The 20,737-nt window shown below is 35.6% G+C and overlaps 1 protein-coding gene across 1 annotated transcript in view; it reads left to right on the plus strand.

Annotated features, from left to right (window-relative positions):
- Positions 1 to 20,737, plus strand: part of DPP10 (dipeptidyl peptidase like 10) — a 676,003-nt gene that overhangs the window by 153,289 nt on the left and 501,977 nt on the right. Inside the window, exon 2 of the mRNA XM_082397857.1 lies at positions 7,098 to 7,212. Coding sequence (XP_082253983.1) covers positions 7,098 to 7,212 — 115 coding nt within the window. The remainder of the gene's footprint in view (positions 1 to 7,097; positions 7,213 to 20,737) is intronic.

The following is a 20,737-nucleotide window of genomic DNA, read 5'->3' on the forward strand; positions in this document are numbered from 1 at the left end:
TTTGGGAGGTCTGACCTCTTCTGCCAGCATTCAGTGGGTGTTCTGTACGTGCAGTTCCACGTGTAGATGTATTTCTGATGTATCTGTGGGGAGGAAGGTGATCTCCGCGTCTTACTCTTCCACCATCTTCTCCTCTCCTCCTCCTGCCTTTTTAAGTGTGACTTTTTCTTGATTGGCGTTTGCTTGGTTGCTGCATACCCTTCATTGGTTTTTGGAGCTCCCATACTGCTATTTTAATTACTCTATAGTTGTTTACTTGATGTTTTCATGAGGGAATGAGGGCCTGGGGCATCCTAGTCTGCCATCTTCCTGATATCAGATCTGTTTGTTTGCTTTTTTAATTGCTTCTTTTACAGTTTTAGTTGTGGTTTTGAAGCCTAAACAGGTTCAGAATCATAGATGATCAGCCAAACCTCTAAATCATGATAATAGAAATGTGAAACTATTACTGAAAAATATATTGATGATAGCTGTCTTCTTTGTTTTGTTTCTAATTTAATGGTGATCCATCTCGCAGTGTTTCACAAACAAATAGAATTATCAGGGAGTTATAAATGACAAATTACAATTGAGATAATTGCTAGTTCTTTTATAAACAAATTAATGTTGACAGATAAAACCAAATCAGAATTTTTTTAAAAAAAGAATAGAGCAAATTGCAATAAAAGACTCTTGTCTTGCATTTCTTTTTTTTTTTTTATTTTTTTAATTTTTTTTTGTCTTGCATTTCTAATAAGCTCCCAGGTGATGTTGATGCTGCTGTCTATAGTTCATACTATGAGTAGCACTTATTCAGCACTGCCTCATGTACACTGATAACACAAAACTGTAATAGATGTAATTTTGAAAAATGTATAACTTTCTGTATGAAATATGATCATTTACCAAAACTATGCACTTTATTTAGCATAGAGTCTTCTAATGATAAATGAGGAACTTGTGAGTGTCCACAAGTATGGGCAATTTTAAGAAGCGGTAGGTATTACAAGTATTAAACTGCAAATTAAATATGAAAAACAATCTCTATGATTATATTTTCTTTACTGATATCAGTAAATGTTGTAAGGAACTATGACTATATCTCCTAGTGGTGGAGATATCTCACAGTATTTAATTATTATTTATGTTGAGCTCCTACATTGAATTCATTAAAATTTTATTTAGTACTTTTGCATTTCTTTCTTTTTCTTAAATTGAGCTTAAATTTTTTTTTTATGTGCTTTCTATTTCAGACAATCAAGACAAGGTAAACATTAAAATTTTGGAATTTTCCTTCTTTCAGTATACTCTAAAATGTTTCAAATGGCACAGGAATTATTTGTGTCTTAGAGGCAAAATCTGTGACCTTGTCATTTTGTGGAGCTATATAAAAAATTGTCTCAATTTCTTTTATGTTTACTGGTCTATTCCTGGTTGTAAATATTGTCAATTATTATTTTTGCTAGAAAGAAAAAAATGCACACTTTGTTCCATTTTCCAGTACCTAAGTGTGTATTTTTATACACACTTTCCACCTATTTAAAAAAGAAAAAAATCCTCTGATTCCTTTTGTCTTTCCAGATTTTGTATATGTAATTCTATAATCCCACCACATTTAGCACCTTATTTCTTAGGAAATGCTGTATGAATGCTCAAAGAAAAAAAATTATATCAGTACAAGGAAGTTAATAACTTCTCCCCTCTTTCCCATAGAAAAATTCTGTGATTTGCTGGGTTACCTTTATTTATTCAACTTTGTACTATACTGGTGGTAAACAAAATCTTCATTAGTGTTTAAACTCACTGGGGACAGTTCTTATTTTAATTTGTATTCCCAGTTGCATGTAGTGTAATATTCTATATTCTAAAAGACTCCAGTGCATTTTGTTAAATAGAATTATTTAAAGAGAATTGGCCAACTGCTGAATACCCATATCTCAAGGTCTTTCAAGCCAGAGCTGGCTAAACATTTCTAAGAATGATGTAAAAGGATTTTTTTAAATCAATTTTTTAATCATTATTTTACAGATGGCTTTAAAAGTCTTAACTTAATGCTATGCTTTTCTAATATCATGAAACAATATACAACATTTAAAAGTACCTTAAGTTCCTTTAAGATATTTTCCAATTATTAAGTGTAAATGCTTTGGACTGTTTCTTGACCTATTCACAGTTGAGACTATTCACATTTGTGAATTTGAACACCATGTGATGGAAAAAAATCTATTTTTATTAAAACACACCCTCATCCAATCTACAGACATAATTTCAATATCTCGATGATTTTTCCTCCTTGTATCTTCCTGTAAATGTTATTACTTTTTGATACAATTTTAATATGGAGGGATCATATTTCTTTTCATGATGCATATGGCAGATGAACATGGAGTTTTTTAAGGGGAACTGCAAGTGGAATATATATTTATATTTATTATATACATTTATATTCTTTTTCTTATTTTTAAGAAAATTGAATTTGTTGGTTCAGCTTTTTTCCTTATTTTGCCCAAGGAAATGATATATAAATCTTGGATGTTTTCTGCTTATAATTTCTAGCATTTTTTTCCTTTGTATTTGAACAAATTAAAAATGCATTTGGATTTAGGTAAACTATGTGTGTCGTGAACATCCGTCTTATAAACTAAACTGTTCTCTAAAGGGTGGTGAGTAATTTGATTGGCAGTAAACACAACATAAATAACTAGGTTACAGATTGAGTTTAGTTTGGCCTGCAGCACCTAAACGTCTCTAGACAATCACAACACTGAACATCAGCTGCAGTTGGACACAAGTGTTTTCACCTATGCATCTATCCACTGGAGGACTGACTTTAAAAACAACTGTATGTATGGATTCTTAAACATTTGTTCTTATACCTTCAAACCTCTCCAGGGAATTTAATATCCCAACGTTGACTCTGTGCTGCCTCCAAAGCATTCAGATGATGACCTTGCAAGGTCAGGCTGCGGCCCAGCACAAACCTGTCCTGTGGGCCTGGCGTGTATGCTTTCAGGTGTTGGCTAGGAGGAAGTCATGGAAAAGCAGAGCCAATTAGAACCGCTTCCAGCAACAATAGAAATTATTGAGGTTGTCGAAGAAGAAGACAAACTGAAGAATGGCAACGGTATTTTGGGATCCAAGCATCAGATAAATGAAGCTAAAAATAATTGCAATCAAATTTATCTATAGCAAGTAGTTCCTTTTTAAAAAATTGCTATTAATGTGTATTTAACTAATGACACTGTAGCTCTATACCATTTCAGGTACCATTTATACCACTTAATTAACTGGGCAACTATTTTCTAAGCACCTATTAAAAGGACTAGAATTTGTTCAGTGGTCTAAGGAATATAAAGTTATCTAAGATGTGCTCCTTACTTTAAGGAGATAACTTTGACAGGGATATGATGGCTGTTTATACATGGCTTTAAGCATTACCATCACCACCATCATCATCACTATCATCAGAACTGCTATCATTCATTCGTTCATTCATTTGTTTACTATCTGTAGCATACCTAGTATGTGCCAAACACTGTTCAAAATGCTAGGGATCTAGCAGAGAGAACAAGATGATCTAGGTTACTGACATCACGAAGCTTCTATTCTGGAGAGCTGAGACTGATAAAATGAACATTTAAACAACTTAATTTATATTATTATAGATATATGATTTAATATGACATAATATACTCAAAAATGATAATGATATGAAGAAAAATAAAGCTAATTGAAGGAATAAGAGTGGATATAGAATGTTATTTTGTAGAAGGTGGCCAGGCAAGGCTTCTCAAAGGAGGGAACATTTGAGATTGAGACCTGAAATGATGAGAGAGAGAGAAAGAGTGACATGTGCAAGTGTACTGAGGAAGAACATTCCAAGCAGTTCACTTAGTGTGAACTGTCTTATTGTACATTTAAGTAAGAGCTTTGTTTGAATAATTTGTTTTAATCCTTGTTACATTTAAAAATAATTATTGTTATTATTCCAGTTGTTCAGCTAAAAAAAAAAAGCCTGAGGCTTAGGAAATCGCAGAGGCATGTTGTTTGCAATCTCATAGCTATTAAGTAGCAGAGTTGGTCTCAAACCTATTGGTACAATGCATTTTAGGCATTTTTTTTTCCAGAAGGAAAATTATATCTGGCTTGCATAATTGGGGGAAATTTTCAAGAGAAAAGACATTTGAGCAGGATGTTGAATGATTGACAATGTCTGTAATTGGATGCATATGAAAGGAATTGGAGAAAAAACTGGGAGTGGAATGGTTAGGTGAAGTTTGAAGCATCTGAGGCATATGTTGGAAATGGTAATCAGAGCAGTATAGGGTAGTGTTCTTTCTCAAAAAAAAAAAAAAGATCAAGTTGGATGAGAAGACTGGAGCTTGGCTATAGACCATTGTTATTCTTGACTCACACATGTGCACTTAATTCTTTAGATAATGTAGAGACATTAAAGGACTTTGTGGAATAAAGTGATGTAAGTAAAACCGTGCTTTAGAAATATTATAATGGTGATGGAGTTTAAGATGGATGGAAAGGAGGGAATTATAGTAAGAGTTCATTAAGTCTGCAGTTCCTAAAACAGGGACTTGTAGATGCTTTTGGTATTGATGGGTCATTTTTAGAGGAGCCAGACATTCTTATGTGCACCACTTTATGAACCGAAAAGTATTTTGTACTCAAACGTGTTTTACCATTTTTTAAAATGGTATATTTTTTCTAGTCTGCCATTCCTGGGAAAATATGAGTTTATTTGAAAGCATTACAGACTTCAGAAGAGCTTTTATAAAATTGTGAATTTTCTCAGATCAAAGGTATTAAAGTACAACTATTATTATGTAGGGGTTCAAATCATTCCTTGATTCATTGGCTTATTGATTGATTCAAGAAATAGCTCCTTTTAGAATAGCATATTCTAGTGTGTGAGTGTGGTTTCTGAGGCTAGACTTTTATGGATTGGACCTTGAGACGTCCCACTTATTAGCAGTAAGTGGTTTGGTATTTATCTCTCTAAATCCCATGTTTCTCATCTGCAGATTTGTCAAAATAATAGTAATCTCACCTAATTCTCATGAGGATTTTGTGAGATTGTGAATATAAAGTACTCAGTACAATTCGAGACACATAATAAGATATCTGTTATTGCTGTTAGACAATGCTTGGTAGACATTGCATAGTTACATCATATTCAAAAACTGAAAAACACACTCTGAACACATTTGTCTAATAATTTGCCTTGCGTTCCAGTGACAGTGAATCAAGATCAGAGTCAGTAGATTTAAAATTATCATTGCCCCTTGATTCCTTTACTGGACTGAGAAGTCAGTTATAATTGCTTATAGTTATTCTTTTTCCTTTTTCTTACGTCCCTTTGAGTTAATAAATATGGAAGGGTTTATGATTCTTGGTCCAGATGCTCACTTCCTATTGTTTGGTGCCCTTCTTCCATTATCTCTTAGCTCTTGAGATGGGTGTTTCACAACTTTTTGCCCAGCATAGGCATCTACGTATAGCATTGCCTCTCTAATCTACCATTCTGGCTTCCGAGTAGTCTTAAATAGAGCCTTAATATGGAGAATAACTGGTCATCACACCACACAGATTCTGACAAAGAAATTGCCCAAGAAACCTGCAGTCACGTTGCATTCCAGAAAAGGGTTTATGGTCTTAAGACAACTATTGCTTTTCTTGATGCTGTTACTTAAACGCTGATGATTTGCTAATCTACTGTTTCGATTTATGTGGAATAAGTTTATGAATGGAAATTCTAACCAAAATGCAGAAGGGATAGAGGTATTGGACAGTAAGCACTAATAAGCATGAAAATGAGGTATGAAGTGAGCCATTTTAGAAAAAAGATTGGAATTGATTTCTGCCGGATTTGGTTCATCAGAGTGAAAAACCTAAAGCTACTGATCTGAGAAGGGGAAAAACAAACAATAACAAAATACCTCCTATGCATGGTTTCTTCTTGCATTTATTTAGGACCTAGTTCTTTAAGTCCAAAGAGTTTATTGCAGAACTGAATGCCACTATCCCTATATGAAAATTGGCTTCAGTGCTTTAAACTGTGAGTCACAAAAAGCCATTTATAGTTTATCAAATGTTTGCTATTTTACTTATCTTTGTTTAAAGGAAGACTGTGGCTTCTTGAGTGATTTGTGCAAATACAGTGAACTGGAAACCTTTACGTTTTGTTTCATTTGTCCCCAAATCATTTGACTATTTCTGAATAAAGAAGGCTCTATTAGGACTGGAGGAAAAGAGGCTGGGGATTGGGGTAGGAAGAAAGAAACAAGAAGCTTAGTGTTTTATAAACTTTATTACAAAGAAAATCTGGCATTTATTTCAAACTAGTGTGGTCTGTGCTTTACTTTGGTGAATGATGCTCATATATTTCTAGTCAGCAGAATAGAACACAGATCATCTGAAAAATGAAAAGCTTTACTGTATGTATTGTAAGAGATGCTCAAGTTTATCCTACCCCATCAATCATACCTCCTTGCCAATATCATGCATGCTGCCCAGGGAGAGGATGTCGTAAACCATTGATACAGAAGCACTCATTTAATTTAGTTACTACATCCTGTTGATATTTATGAGTGGTAGGGGAACTGTTTAAAAAAAGGACTTTTTGAGTTGACAAATGTGCACTGCTCTGCAGTGAGGGGGCATTTTGAATGATTTTCTCATCACTAATCTTTTTTCCCCTTACCAGTTAGAAAAGTAGTCTATAGTGCTTCAGGAATATTAATATTTAAATCTTTATTGTAGGTTCCAATGTAAATGGGCACACTTCATTTACATAATTATTTTGCAGAGTATTTTGGCTATCATCCTAGTGTTTATATTCAATGTATTTTAATGCCATCCACATTTTAGACAGCAGGCAGAAACCTTTGCTGCTTTATCTCTTGGAGAAATAAGATTGCCCCCCAAAAGATAGCCATTTATAATATATGCACCTTTGAATAATTAAATGAGCTACCGAAGAGGAAGAGGATTCTAGTCAGCTTTCAAACTGTGATTCTTCCATGCACTGAATCATTCCTTTATGAATACATTTCTCTTGGAGCATGTATAATTATGAAACTTCTTTTTTTTTTCTATCTCGGTAGGAACTGGGAAGTAACAGCCCTCCACAGAGAAACTGGAAGGGAATTGCTATTGCCCTGCTGGTGATTTTAGTTGTATGCTCACTCATCACTATGTCAGTCATCCTCTTAACCCCAGGTAATCTGTCTTTATTACTATCTTATGATGGTATTGTGGATGATAATTTCACATTCAAATGCCTTAAGAGGGTAGTCATATGTGGTATCTTAGGACACATTAGCATTGGTTGGAATAAAAAAATGAATAACCAGACATTTCTCAAATGGCACAGTCATTTTGTGGTTTAAATACCATGCAAGATATTTGGGAGAAGCTGAAATGTAAAATATATATATTGAGAATGCCAAGGAAATCTTTGGTCTCCAATGCTGTTTAGAGACTTGTTATGTTTGTCAATTTAATAAATGCGGGACACATTTGACTTTTATTGTGGGTGGAGATGAGGGAGTGGAGTCTGGAAGTTTCCATATATAGGAGACAGCCCAACTATAATGACAGTGGTAAGGGAGGATTTGACAGACAAAGAGGATTAGATCAAAAGAAAATGAGCTAAGCCTCTAAATGAGACACTTCAACTTTCTTTCTCTCGTCTTTCTCTGCAGTTTATACATTCCCAGTTTCTCTCTGTCTAAAGACCCTCTCCAGTTTGCTCTTGCACTACTCTTTAAATTGTGTTCTTTATGTTAAATAGTTGAAAACTACTATATAAATTATCAGTAAGTTTAATTGTTCTCTGCGGTTTATTTCAGTACTCAGAAGTTTTACTGCTCTTTGGTAGGTGATAACACAGAAGGCAGAGAAAGGCTGCTCACATTTTAAACTCCCAAACTGCCTGCCAGGAACAAAAAAGTTTGTCATGCTACTACAACCCACCCAACTAGCTTGCTCAAAAACTGATCACCATGTATGGCGGTGAGAAAAATGGTCATTTCTATGATAGGATTGAGCCAGTCCCCAAATCAACTCGTATGCCTGTTGTTAAAGGCTATAAATTTATAACCAGTTCCTGCCCCAGTTTTGTTATTTACAAGCCCCTTAAACACGTTGAATTTCTTTCTTTTTTTTTTTTTTTTTTGCAAATTAGAATTCTTTTAATAGATATATATATATATAAAAAAGTACTAAAATACCCACGTGGTTCTGCTGTGTTATTTGCCCTAAAGAAAGGGACAGAGTGAAGAGAATTTATTTCTTCATGTACAACATTTGATTAACAAAAGCTCTCTTTCACAGTCATTTAGTCAACTAATTATGGTGGCTAATTATACAAATTGCAATATCAGGTGTTCCAGTATGGTACTTTGTGACATATACCATCTTGGTAAAAACATTGGCTTTGAAATGTATAGATTTCCAAAGATATAGTTTGTAGTTGTTATTTAACATATGAAGAGATCGAGAAAGAAATTAAGGGAGTCGGGAGAGAGGAAACGGAAGAGAAGGAGACTTTAAAAAAAAAAAAGAAAGGAAAAAATTTCTCTTCTAAGAGGTGGATCATCCATCATTCTCTCAGGAACCGTCTCTTAACAGCCTCATTTGTACACCTGCAGTACAGTGTAATTGAGCAATGTGATGGCTGTGAGTTGCTGCCGATTGCCAAGAATCTTTGTTAAAGGAAAATGAGCTTATGTTCAGCATAGTGTTTCACTTAAACATAGGAATTTTGACATAATTCTTAAAAAAATGAATGACGTGGCTTCACTGCTTCTATTGATGACTATCAACCAGATGGAAGAGATTAGTATCAGAGAATACCTATGTGTTTCTCTTGAACTTTCTTCCATCTGATTCTAGTATCCTTTTCCCAGTGATTCAGTTTCTCAGGTTTTCTTGTGAACTCTCTGAGGCCATAGTGATACCTTGGTGTCTTTGGGAGTTTGGTATAACAAAGATCTTGGTCACTCAGTAAATTAAACCTCCTCTACCCAACCCTTACCAAGTTGCCCCAGTAATAAAAACACAGGATAGTTGCATTCATTTTGTCATGCACTTATTCATTTGTTAAAGCGAGGGTTTAAGCAAGATACACCTTGGTTTGAGTTATGGCTCTCACAGAACTAGTTTTGTGAAGTTGGCTAATAATTTAACCTTGCCTTCACTCATCTGTATTATGGATGCAACTCATAGTGCCAACTTTACAGTGTCGTTACTGACCCGGGTTCTTGGCCTCTTTAATCAATAGAAATTGATAAGAGGCCAGACAAGAAATTCAGGCAAGGCTTTATTGGGGCCCCTGCTGTAGCAGGGAGGAGCAAAAACAAGCAACAGGGTGGGGGGGTGAGCTGGATCCTTATATGGGGTGAGGGTAGGGGTGTGTCCAGGGGGTCAGGCGGGAGGGGGGGCCTTAGGTGGTTTGCCCACCCCTTTGGTGGTGGTGTGTGCAAGAGGCAAGCGCAGTGACCTCCTTTTGTTCCTGGCTCTTCAGAAGTGGCAGTTGGGATTTTTTTGGTCTTTTTGTATCTCGTTGTCCATAATTTGCCCCAACTGGGAACGCACGCAGTTATTTTTAGTCCTTTATAGTTCTTTGTATTTTGTTGCTCAAGAAGACGTTTGTCCAGGTGCAAGCACTGCAGCAAAGTGTCCCAGGTCCCAGCCTGTCTCAGTGTTACTATGAGGGATAAGTGAGATAATAAAATTGAGGTGTTTAGTACAGTCTGTAGAACTGCTGCTGGCATTCCTCTTATTATGTTTATTATTAAGTACTTATTGACCGCCAGACACGATGCCAAACACTGTGTTGTATGAGGGAGATTTCTAAGAAAAAGTATAAAGTCTTTCAGGAATATAGATCTTCTGTGATTTCAATTTTAAATTATGGCAGGTGGAAAAATACTAAATATTTAATCTGGCGTCAGTCTTTCAGTGGTCTGTTCATTCATTTATTCATACATCAATAGATAATTATGGAGTACAACTTTCTAGGTACTATCATAGTTGGCCTCACTATCTCCTGCTTTATATCTGTCACTTCCAATCTCCTTCTTCCCCAGCTACACAAGCACACAACAACCACATATCCCAACCCAAAGAGTTAATTTCATATGAAAGTCATCACACAAATGGAAGTGCAATTATTATTTAGATTTATAATTTAGTGTTTGTTTTACATACCACATGTTCAGATGTCTTTAGATTTCACTGTTATTTTTGGCAGGGATGTTATGAAATGAAAAATAAAAGTCAGTATGCTGGAGTGGAAAAAGTATTGTTACAGAAAACAACTTGTGTTCTACACTCTGTTTGTAAACTCAATGTCACCAGGGGTTGGAAGATGATATAAATTGATGAAGTGGACATAGGTAATGATGGTGGTTTAGGAATTTGCTCGAGTTATCAACGAGCAAATACCAACCTGGCTACTTGGCCTCCATGGTGGGCTCAAACCAAACAGCAGAGTAAAGTATAAGCTCAGAAGACTTACAGTTTGTGGCCTGAGTCCTAAGCCTAGAAGTACTCTTAGAAGTTATCTAGTCTTGCCTCCCTCGTTAGACAGGAAAAAAAAAAAACCAGAACTGAGTTTGTTTAACCTCTGGTTCTGAGGGCTAGAATGTGCATCGAGACCATTAGTGTGGCCTTTTGATTTAGCACATGTGTGCCTGTGCACGTGTGTGGTCAGACGCTAGTGCCCTGATTACACGGAGGCTTCCTTTTACCCTCAGCAGTGCTAGGATAGACCTGCGAGGGAAAACCTCCAACTGAGGGAATAACATGCAACAACCCCCTCTAACCTTTCCTTTGTTCACAAGTATGTCCCCAAGTCCCGGCTTTCTAGGTAAAGCCAGTCAGACAGATGGAAACTTTCAACCAGGAAGGGGAATCCATGACAGGAAGGGAAACTTCTGATTCTGAAATTACTCAGCAAGACACTTGACCTTTTAGGATAAAGAGCTGACTCTAGAACAATCCTTCCAGTAAGTGTTGGGGTCAGAAATTCGACACCTTTATAGCTACAGTAAGTCCCGTACATACGGACCTTCAAGTTGCAAACTTTCAAAGATTCGAATAGGCACGCATTCACCTGTCTAATCACGTAAGTTAGTTCACGTGTCCGGCGTACATTGCCACGTGCAGCTTGCCCTGCGTCTCTTACTGCTGACGATCGTTCAGCTCTACCATCTCCCACCTCCTCTCCCTCCTCCTGTCAGTAACTCTTCTTGCCTGTTCACGAGATGCCAGCCCCTGGATGCCAGCTGTTGTACTGTACTACTGTACTTTTCAAGGTACTGTACTGTAAGATTGAAAATGTTTTCTTTATTTTTTGTGTCTGTTTTTTATGTATTATTAGTGTGAAAAGTATTATAAACCTATTACACTATAGTACTATATAGCCGATTTGTTTAGTTGGGTACCTGGGCTAGCTTTGTGGGACTTACAAACAAATTGGACTTATGAATGCGCTCTTGGAACAAAACTCGTTTGTATGTAGGGGACTTACAGTATACGACCTTGGGCAAATCACTTACCTCCTTTGATCCCAAGTGTTTTCTTGAAGAAAAGGGCATCTTTGGTTTGCCAGAAACTGAAGTGATTTCTTGAAGTTCATTACAGCTCTAATATCTGTGATCTAATAAAACAACAACAGCAATAATGGTGGCTTGCTTAGTAACAAGTATAGCAACAGACTAAATCTGGTGAGCTCTCTCACTAAGCCCCTTCTACCTTTAAAATATATTTAATTTTTTGGAGGGGGGTGGGTGAGGGAGAAAGGATACAAGGAATTATCTAGTCTAAGAAATGATTTAGAAACTGTTTTGCTCAAAATAGCATCACATTTTGCAGGTAAGTGCTAAGGAATGCAAGCCTATAACCAGAGAAACACATGTTCATTGTAATTTTGGTTTGATTGCAAATTTTATTACAGAAGTAATTTGACACAGGTGTCTTAATTTCCAAGGTTGTCAGCAACTTCCATGCCTTGTGAAAAGAAGTCCTAATTATTTTTGAAGAGTAGGTTAACAATTCAAGTATTTCTTTAATAAGTAACTATTTCCGAAAGAAAATTTTTTTTCGGATTAAAGGGCACTTTTTCGGATGTATTGGTCCAGCCCACATATTTGTTGTTGTTGTTTGTATTTAAGTCATTTAAAGAAAAAAGAGTATCCACATTTATTTTCAGAATAGGTAACAATAAGATCAGTAATTATACTCTACAAATATATGGGTGTACATTCACGCTGAAAGTTCTGGAAGCCAGTTTTAGGTAGCTATGCATTTACTCTGCAGTCTCATATTTATATTTAATATGCAGAATGACGGTGAACATGGTTAGGAAACATTTCACACAGAATACAGTTACCCATTTTGACCTGTTTGGAAAATAGAGAAGCGTATTTTATGAGTTACAATGTATTTGGTAGAGGATATTCATCAAGCTCTTAAGTCTGATTGCCATGTTGAAATAACCACCTATGCACTGCGTATATTCCACCAGTTCTTCAGCAGCAGTGGCCTGTTGCCCTTTGATTAATGTCTGTAATCAGTCAGTGTCAAAACAAAGTCATCAGGTTAATTTACTCTCATGGTTGACTAAAGACAACATTGTAAGGCACTGAAATTGTGTCTTCATCGTTAGCTCTAGCTCTTGCTTTTAGGCAATTCTTTATTCCTTTAGTGCCTTCTCTAGGTGAGCATTTGGGTTGATTGTCACAGTTCTATCAGAGTATAAAAGAAGTCAAGCACTCAGGTATAAGATACCAGAACTCTGCTTGATCTCAGTTAAACAATAATTTAATAAGGATTGTCCACTTCCACTATATAAATGTCTGTATTTTCCCTTAGAGATGTATCTCGAATAGTAAGAGTTTTACAGTAGATTCAGATTCCATTTTGGAAAATAATTTACCGAGGTTGAGATTGCCACTGTGATGTTGATGATTAGTTAAATCTTTAATGTCAGATGAGGATTTGATCCATGAAATTAGGTTCACGTAGTTCATTTGAGCCAAAATTTAGAACCAAGGAAGTAGAGAGAACCTGAGAAATTTGTGCAATCCTATCCTGAAAAATAAACAAAACAAAGACTGGAAGTTAACATTTAAGGATGTGTGCCTTCCTTCGAAGAAATACCAATTTACAGATATTTTCCAAAGGGAGTGAACAATCATCTCATTCATTCCTCATAACACACCAATTTAAAGAAAGTAGAGTAGTTTTCTAGATAATACGTCTAAGGCCAGCAGAATTGGGATGACTTTAGGTACCTAGTTTGTGGACAGTGTACAGAAGATAGAGTGATTAAATTGACCTTTGTATCAGACTGACTTGAATTCATCACTTTGCCTTGATATGTGCCTGCAAATATGACTTTGAGGCAAAGAATTCTCTCTTACTATCGTCTTAGACACCAGATTTATTATTTATTTAACATCTCTATTGGAGTATAATTGCTTTACAATGTTGTGTTAGTTTCTGCTGTATAACAAAGTGAATCAGCTATAGGCATATGTATATCATCCCCATATCCCCTCGCTCTTGTGTCTCCCTCCCAGCCTCCTTATCCCACCCCTCTAGGTGGTAGCAAAGCACCAAGCTGATCTCCCTGTGCTATGCAGCTGCTTCCCACTAGCTATCTAGTTTACATTTGGTAGTGTATATATGTCAGTGTTACTCTTTCACTTCGTCCCAGCTTACCCTTCCCCCTCTCCATGTCCTCAAGTCCATTCTCTACATCTGTGTCTTTATTCCTGTCCTGCCCCTAGGTTCATCAGAACTTTTTTTTTTTTTTAGATTCCATATATATGTGTTAGCATACTGTATTTGTTTTTCTCTTTCAGACTTATTTCACTCTGTATGACAGACTCTAGGTCCATCCACTTCACGACAAATAACTCAATTTCGTTTCTTTTTATTGCTGAGTAATATTCCACTGTATACATGTGCCACATCTTCTTTATCCATTTGTCTGTTGATGGGCATTTAGGTTGCTTCCATGACCTGGCTATTGTAAATAGTGCTGCAATGAACATTGTGGTACATGACTCTTTGAATTATGGTTTTCTCAGGGGATATGCCCAGTAGTGGGATTGCTGAGTCATATGGTAGTTCTATTTTTAGTTTTTTAAGGAACCTCCATACTGTTCTCCATAGTGGCTGTATCAATTTACATTCCCACCAACAGTGCAAGAGGGTTCCCTTTTCTCCACACCCTCCCCAGCATTTATTGTTTGTAGATTTTTTCATGATGGCCATTCTGACCGGTGTGAGGTGATACCTCATTGTAGTTTTGGTTTGCATTTCTCTAACGATTAGTGATGTTGAGCATCCTTTCATGTGTTTGTAGGCAATCTGTATATCTTCTTTGGAGAAATGTCCATTTAGGTCTTCTGCCCATTTTTGGAGTGGGTTGTTTGTGTTTTTAATATTGAGCTGCATGAGTTGCTTGTATATTTTGGAGATTAATCCTTTGTCAGTTGTTTCATTTGCAAATATTTTCTCCCATTCTGAGGGTTGTATACTCTTGCCTCCTTTATCAAAAATAAGGTGACCATATGTGTGTGGGTTTATCTCTGGGCTTTCTATCCTGCTCCATTGATCTGTTTTTGTGCCAGTACCATACTGTCTTGTTTACTGTAGCTTTGTAGTATAGTCTGAAGTCCAGGAGCCTGATTACTACAGCTCCGTTTCTCTTTCTCAAGATTGCTTTGGCTTTTCGGGGTCTTTTGTGTTTCCATATAAATTGCGAAATTTTTTGTTCTAGTTCTGTGAAAAATGCCAGTGGTAGTTTGATAGGGATTGCATTGAGTCTGTAGATTGCTTTGGGTAGTATAGTCATTTTCACAATGTTGATTCTTCCAATCCAAGAACATGGTATATCTCTCCATCTGTTTGTATCATCTTTAATTTCTTTCATCAGTGTCTTATAGTTTTCTGCATACAGGTCTTTTGTCTCCTTAGGTAGGTTTATTCCTAGGTATTTAATTCTTTTTGTTGCAATGGTAAATGGGAGTGTTTCCTTAATTTCTCTTTCAGATTTTTCATCATTAGTATATAGGAATGCAAGAGATTTCTGTGCATTAATTTTGCATCCTGCTACTCTACCAAATTCATTGATTAGCTCTAGTAGTTTTCTTGTAGCATCTTTAGGATTTTCTATGTATAGTATCATGTCGTTTGTAAACAGTGACAGCTTTACTTCTTTTCCGATTTGGATTCCTTTTATTTCTTTTTCTTCTCTGATTGCTATGGTTAAAACTTCCAAAACTATGTTGAATAATAGCAGTGAGAGTGGGAAACCTTGTCTTGTTCCTGATCTTAGTGGAAATGGTTTCACTTTTTCACCATTGAGAACAATGTTGGCTGTGAGTTTGTCATATATGGCCTTTATTATGTTGAGGTAAGTTCTCTCTATGCCTACATTCTGGAGAGTTTTTATCATAAATGGATGTTGCATTTTGTTGAAAGCTTTTTCTGCATCTATTGAGATTATTGTATGGTTTTTATACTTCAGTTTGTTAATATGGTGTATCACATTGATTGATTTGCATATATTGAAGAATCCTTACATTCCTGGGATAAACCCCACTTGAACATGGTATATGATCCTTTTAATGTGCTGTTGGATTCTGTTTACTAGTATTTTGTTGAGGATTTTTGCATCTATGTTCATCAGAGATATTAGCCTGTATTTTCTTTTTCTGTGACATCTTTGTCTGGTTTTGGTATCAGGGTGATGGTGGCCTCGTAGAATGAGTTTGGGAGTGTTCCTTCCTCTGCTATATTTTGGAAGAGTTTGAGAAGGACAGGTGTTAGCTCTTCTCTAAATGTTTGATAGAATTCTTCTGTGAAGCCATCTGGTCCTGGGCTGTTTGTTGGAAGATTTTAAATCACAGTTTCAATTTCAGTGCTTGTGATTGGTTTGTTTATATTTTCTATTTCTTCCTGGTTCATTCTTTGAAGTTTGTGCTTTTCTAAGAATTTGTCCATTTCTTCCAGGTTGTCCATTTTGTTGGCATATAGTTGCCTGTAGTAATCTCTATGATCCTTTCTTCTTCTGCAGTGTCAGTTGTTACTTCTCCTTTTTCATTTCTAATTCTATAGATTTGAGTCTTCTCTCTTTTATTCTTGATGAGTCTGGCTAATGGTTATCAATTTTGTTTGTCTTCTCAAAGAGTCAGCTTTTAATTTTATTGATCCTTGCTATCATTTCTTTTTCATTTATTTCTGATCTGATCTCTGTTTTCTTTCCTTCTGCGAACTTTGGGGTATTTTTGGTTCTTCTTTCTCTAATTGCTTTAGGTGTAATGTTGAGTTATTTAGTTGAGATTTTTCTTGGTTCTTGATGTAGAATTGTATTGCAATAAACTTCCCTGTTAGAACTGCTTTTGCTGCATGCCATAGGTTTGTTTCTAGGTATTTTTTGGTTTCCTCTTTGATTTCTTCAGTGATCTCTTGGTTATTTAGTAGTGTATTGTTTAGCCTCCATGTGTTTGTAATTACAGAAATTTTTTTCCTGTAATTGATATCTAGTCTCATAGCATTGTGGCCCGAAAAGACACTTGATACAATTTCAGTTTTCTTAAATTAACCAAGTCTTGATTTGTGACCAAGGTATGGTCTATCCTGGGGAATGTTCTTTGAGTTCTTGAGAAGAAAGTGTATTCTGTAGTTTTTGGATGGAGTGTCCTGTAAATATCAATTAAGTCCATCTTGTTTAATGTATCATTTAAAGTTTATGTTTGCTTATTTATTTTCATTTTGGATGATGTGTCCATTGGTGAAAGTGGGGTGTTAAAGTCCCCTACTATGATTGTGTTGCTGTCGATTTCCCCTTTTATGGCTGTTAGTATTTGCCTTATGTATTGAGGTACTCCTATGTTGGGTGCATAAATATTTACAATTGTTATATCTTCTTCTTGGATTGATCCCTTAATCATTATGTAGTGTCCTTCTTTGTCTCTTGTAATAGTGTTTATTTTAAAGTCTAGTTTTCTGATATAAGCATTGCTACTCCAGCTTTCTTTTGATTTCCATTTGCATGGAATATCTTTTTCCATCCCCTCACTTTCAGTCTGTATGTGTCCCTAGGGTGAAATGGGTCTCTTGTAGACAGCATATGTATAGGTCCTGTTTTTGTGTTCATTCAGCCAGTCTGTGTCTTTTGGTTGGAGCATTTAATCCATTTACATTTTTGGTAATTATCAATATGTATCAATATGTATGTTCCTGTACCATTTTCTTAATTGTTTTGGGTTTTTTTTGTTTGTCTTTTCCTTCTCTTGTGTTTCCTGCCTATAGAAGTTCCTTTAGCATTTGTTGTAAAGCTGGTTTCGTGGTGCTGAATTCTCTTAACTTTTGCTTATCTCTAAAGGTTTTAATTTCTCCATCAAATCTGAATGAGAATCTTGGTGGGTAGAGTAATCATGGTTGTAGGTTTTTCCCTTTCATCACTTTAAATATGTCCTGTCACTCCCTTCTGGCTTGCAGAGTTTCTGCTGAAAAATGAGCTATTAACCTTATGGGGATTCCCTTGTATGTTATTTGTTGCTTTTCCCTTGCTGCTTTTAATATTTTTTCTTTGTATGTAAATTTTGATAGTTTGATTAATATGTGACTCGGCGTGTTTCTCTTTGGGTTTTTCTTGTATTAAACTCTCTGGGCTTCCTGGACTTGATTGACTATTTCCTTTCCCATGTTAGGGAAGTTTTCAACTATAATCTCTCCAAATATTTTTTCGGACCCTTTCTTTTTCTCTTCTTCTGGGACCCTTATAATTCAAATGTTGGTGCTTTTATGTTGTCCCAGAGGTCTCTGAGACTCTCCTCAATTCTTTTCATTCTTTTTTCTTTATTCTGCTCCCTGGCAGTTATTTCTACCATTTTATATTCCACCTCACTTATCCGTTCTTCTGCCTCTGTTATTCTGCTATTGATTCCTTCCAGAGTATTTTTAATTTCAGTAATTGTGTTTTTCATCACTGTTTGTTTGCTCTTTAGTTCTTCTAGATCCCTGTTAACTGTTTCTTGTATTTTCTCCATTTTGTTTCCGAGATTTTGGATCATCTTTACTATCATTACTCTGAATTCTTTTTCAGGTAGGTTGCCTATTTCTTCTTCATTTATTTGGTCTTGTAGGTTTTTACCTTGCATCTTTACTATCATTACTCTGAATTCTTTTTCAGGTATAACATATCTTTTGTAGTTTAATTTTTTTATTTTTGATGGGTGGTGCTTTATTCCTGTCTTACTGGTTGTTTGGCCTGAGACATCCAGCACTGGAGTTCGCAGGCAGTTCAATAGAGCTGGGTTTTGGTGCTGAGATGAGGACCTCCAGGAGGCCTCACTGTGATTAATCTTCCCTGGTGTCTGAGGTTCTCTGTTATTCCACCGGTTTGGACTCAGAGCTCCCATCACAGGAGCTTGGGCCCGACCTCTGGCCTGGGAACCAAGATGTTGTGAGCTTCATGGCACGGTTAAAAAGAAACAAAAAACAAAAAAAAAAATGAAAGAAAGAAAAACAGGAGCAGTACAATATCAAAGAATAAAAAACAAAATGAAATTAGAAAGATAAAAATTATATTAGAAAAAATAAAACTATAATTGAAACAACCGGTCACTGGGGTACCTGCCATCCCCTTAGGTGTCCGTGGTCCCCCACCGTTGCCTGGTAGGTGCCCTAGTTTTGAGGAGATGCAAATTCTGCATCCTCCTAATATGCCATATTGACTCCGCCCCCCCACATTTTTTAAAGGAATGTCTTGACCCTTTCAAATTAGGCTTTAAAAATATTAATCTGTCCCTATTTATAAAAAAGATAATTTTCGAGAAAACAGTTGATAAAATTAAGTGCTTTATTGGACAGGTGACATCTGATTTGTTATTGTTATGCAAAAACTCAAAATGAATTTATTCTGGTTACTATTATATTCTGAGACAATAATAGCTCCTGGTTATAGTTAGTTAAAATGTCATGTTATATTATGTTTCAAGCAATCTCTTGGCAGCTCTAATTTAAAAGGTGTCATTTAAGCATCTGACCTGTGTTTTAAAATGTCAAAGCAGCGATTAAAATATCCCATTATGCTTTTATGAGGGGGAAATAATGTTTTACATATTTTGAAATTTGCATTACTCACTTGTAAACATCAACATCCACCAATATGCAAATCGTTTATTTTATTTTGTTGAATTAAAAAGAGAGATATGTTGTATTGATAGGCATAAGCTAAATTGTCTCTGCTTGTTGTTCCAAGAACAGCACAGATGAACACATTTTAATATGGTATTACCCAGGCATAATCAGGCTGCCAAAGAGAAAACAGTGACAGATTCTAACAGTTTCCCCCCAGATAACATGGACTGTGGTTGCTTTTGTACTAGATTTATCTCTTATGTTAAATAAAAAATAATTTTCTCTGTCACTAATAAAGTCAGAGTAGTTATATTTTTTGTCTTTGCTTTATAGTTGCATTTCTATTTTTAAGTCAGATTTGATTTCCTTACTTATTTTCATCTTTTTGTATTGTCCAATCAGATAAATAAGGGATTTAGTTTACATTATAATGTGTTCATTTTTATAAGAGTCAGAAGAGAATCTGTTTTAATAAGTAACATTTATTTATTATCTGCTTGTTACATTCCAGGTATTGTACTGAGTGCTTTAAATGTACTACTTTATTTATCATCGCACCCCTAACATGAAATAGATACTATTAATTTATTCATATTCTACATTATTTGGCTGAGTGTTACAAGTTACAGTAAATTGCCTGTCACACAGTTAGAATATGGGGAAGCTGGGTCCCTATCCCAGGCCATTTTGGTTCTAGCACCTGTCTTAACCTTTGAAATAAAAGTTAAGTTAAGCTCTATATTGTACCTATGCAAAGTATGGGCAAGAAACATTTGAGAAAAAAAAAGAGAGAGCAAAATGAACTGTGCTTTTATTCTGAGCCTTGATTTTTTTTTTTTAAATGAGTGAATTAATTCTGTATATTTCCAAAAGGGAATGCAAAGCAAAGAAGGAATTAAGCTGGGGTGGCCAAGGGGTAGTTAGGGAAGAAGTGACAGAAGTAGGTGACTGGAAAGTGTACATGTAAATTCTTTCAGCTATCATATTTTTTTCTAAAACTTCAAACACTCATGATAAAATGTAAGTGAACCTTTTCTTTCGTAAACCACAGTGTATCAAAACTATTTACATGTCACTGTACAACTTTAAATATGTTGTCATATTTTTTATTTGCCTTCTTTTAAAAGAAATACTTGCTTTAGGAATATGATAGCCTGGGGAAAAATGGGGGATCAAAATAGCCTGGTCTTTGAGAGGGAAAGTTTCCTTAAGTGAGGGTGTTGTATCCAATTGCCCCTCCTCATGGAAAAAAAAATTAGCGTACATTAGCCCCCTGTATTTTTGAAAGGGGATATTTTAATATGCAATTATTTGCCAGGGACTTTTAATATCCAGTTCCTTGGCCTTGAAGTGGCTTTGAAGTGTAACTGAAGCCACCTCATTCCAGAATTCATTCATTAGGTATGAGAAGATACAACATCTGTAAAAAGAAATTACCCTTAAGTTAAACAGTATTTTAAACTAAATAATATCCCACTCTCTGCCTTTGCTCTGCAAAATGAAAATTTATCTTGGAACAATTTCAGTGTTTGTTCATTGTTTTGGGTTATTTTTTTCACACTCTTTTCTCTTGGTC

Source organism: Balaenoptera borealis (genome assembly GCF_965194805.1).
Source record: "Balaenoptera borealis genome assembly, chromosome: 6".
In the NCBI taxonomy this organism is placed as follows: Eukaryota; Metazoa; Chordata; class Mammalia; order Artiodactyla; family Balaenopteridae; genus Balaenoptera; species Balaenoptera borealis.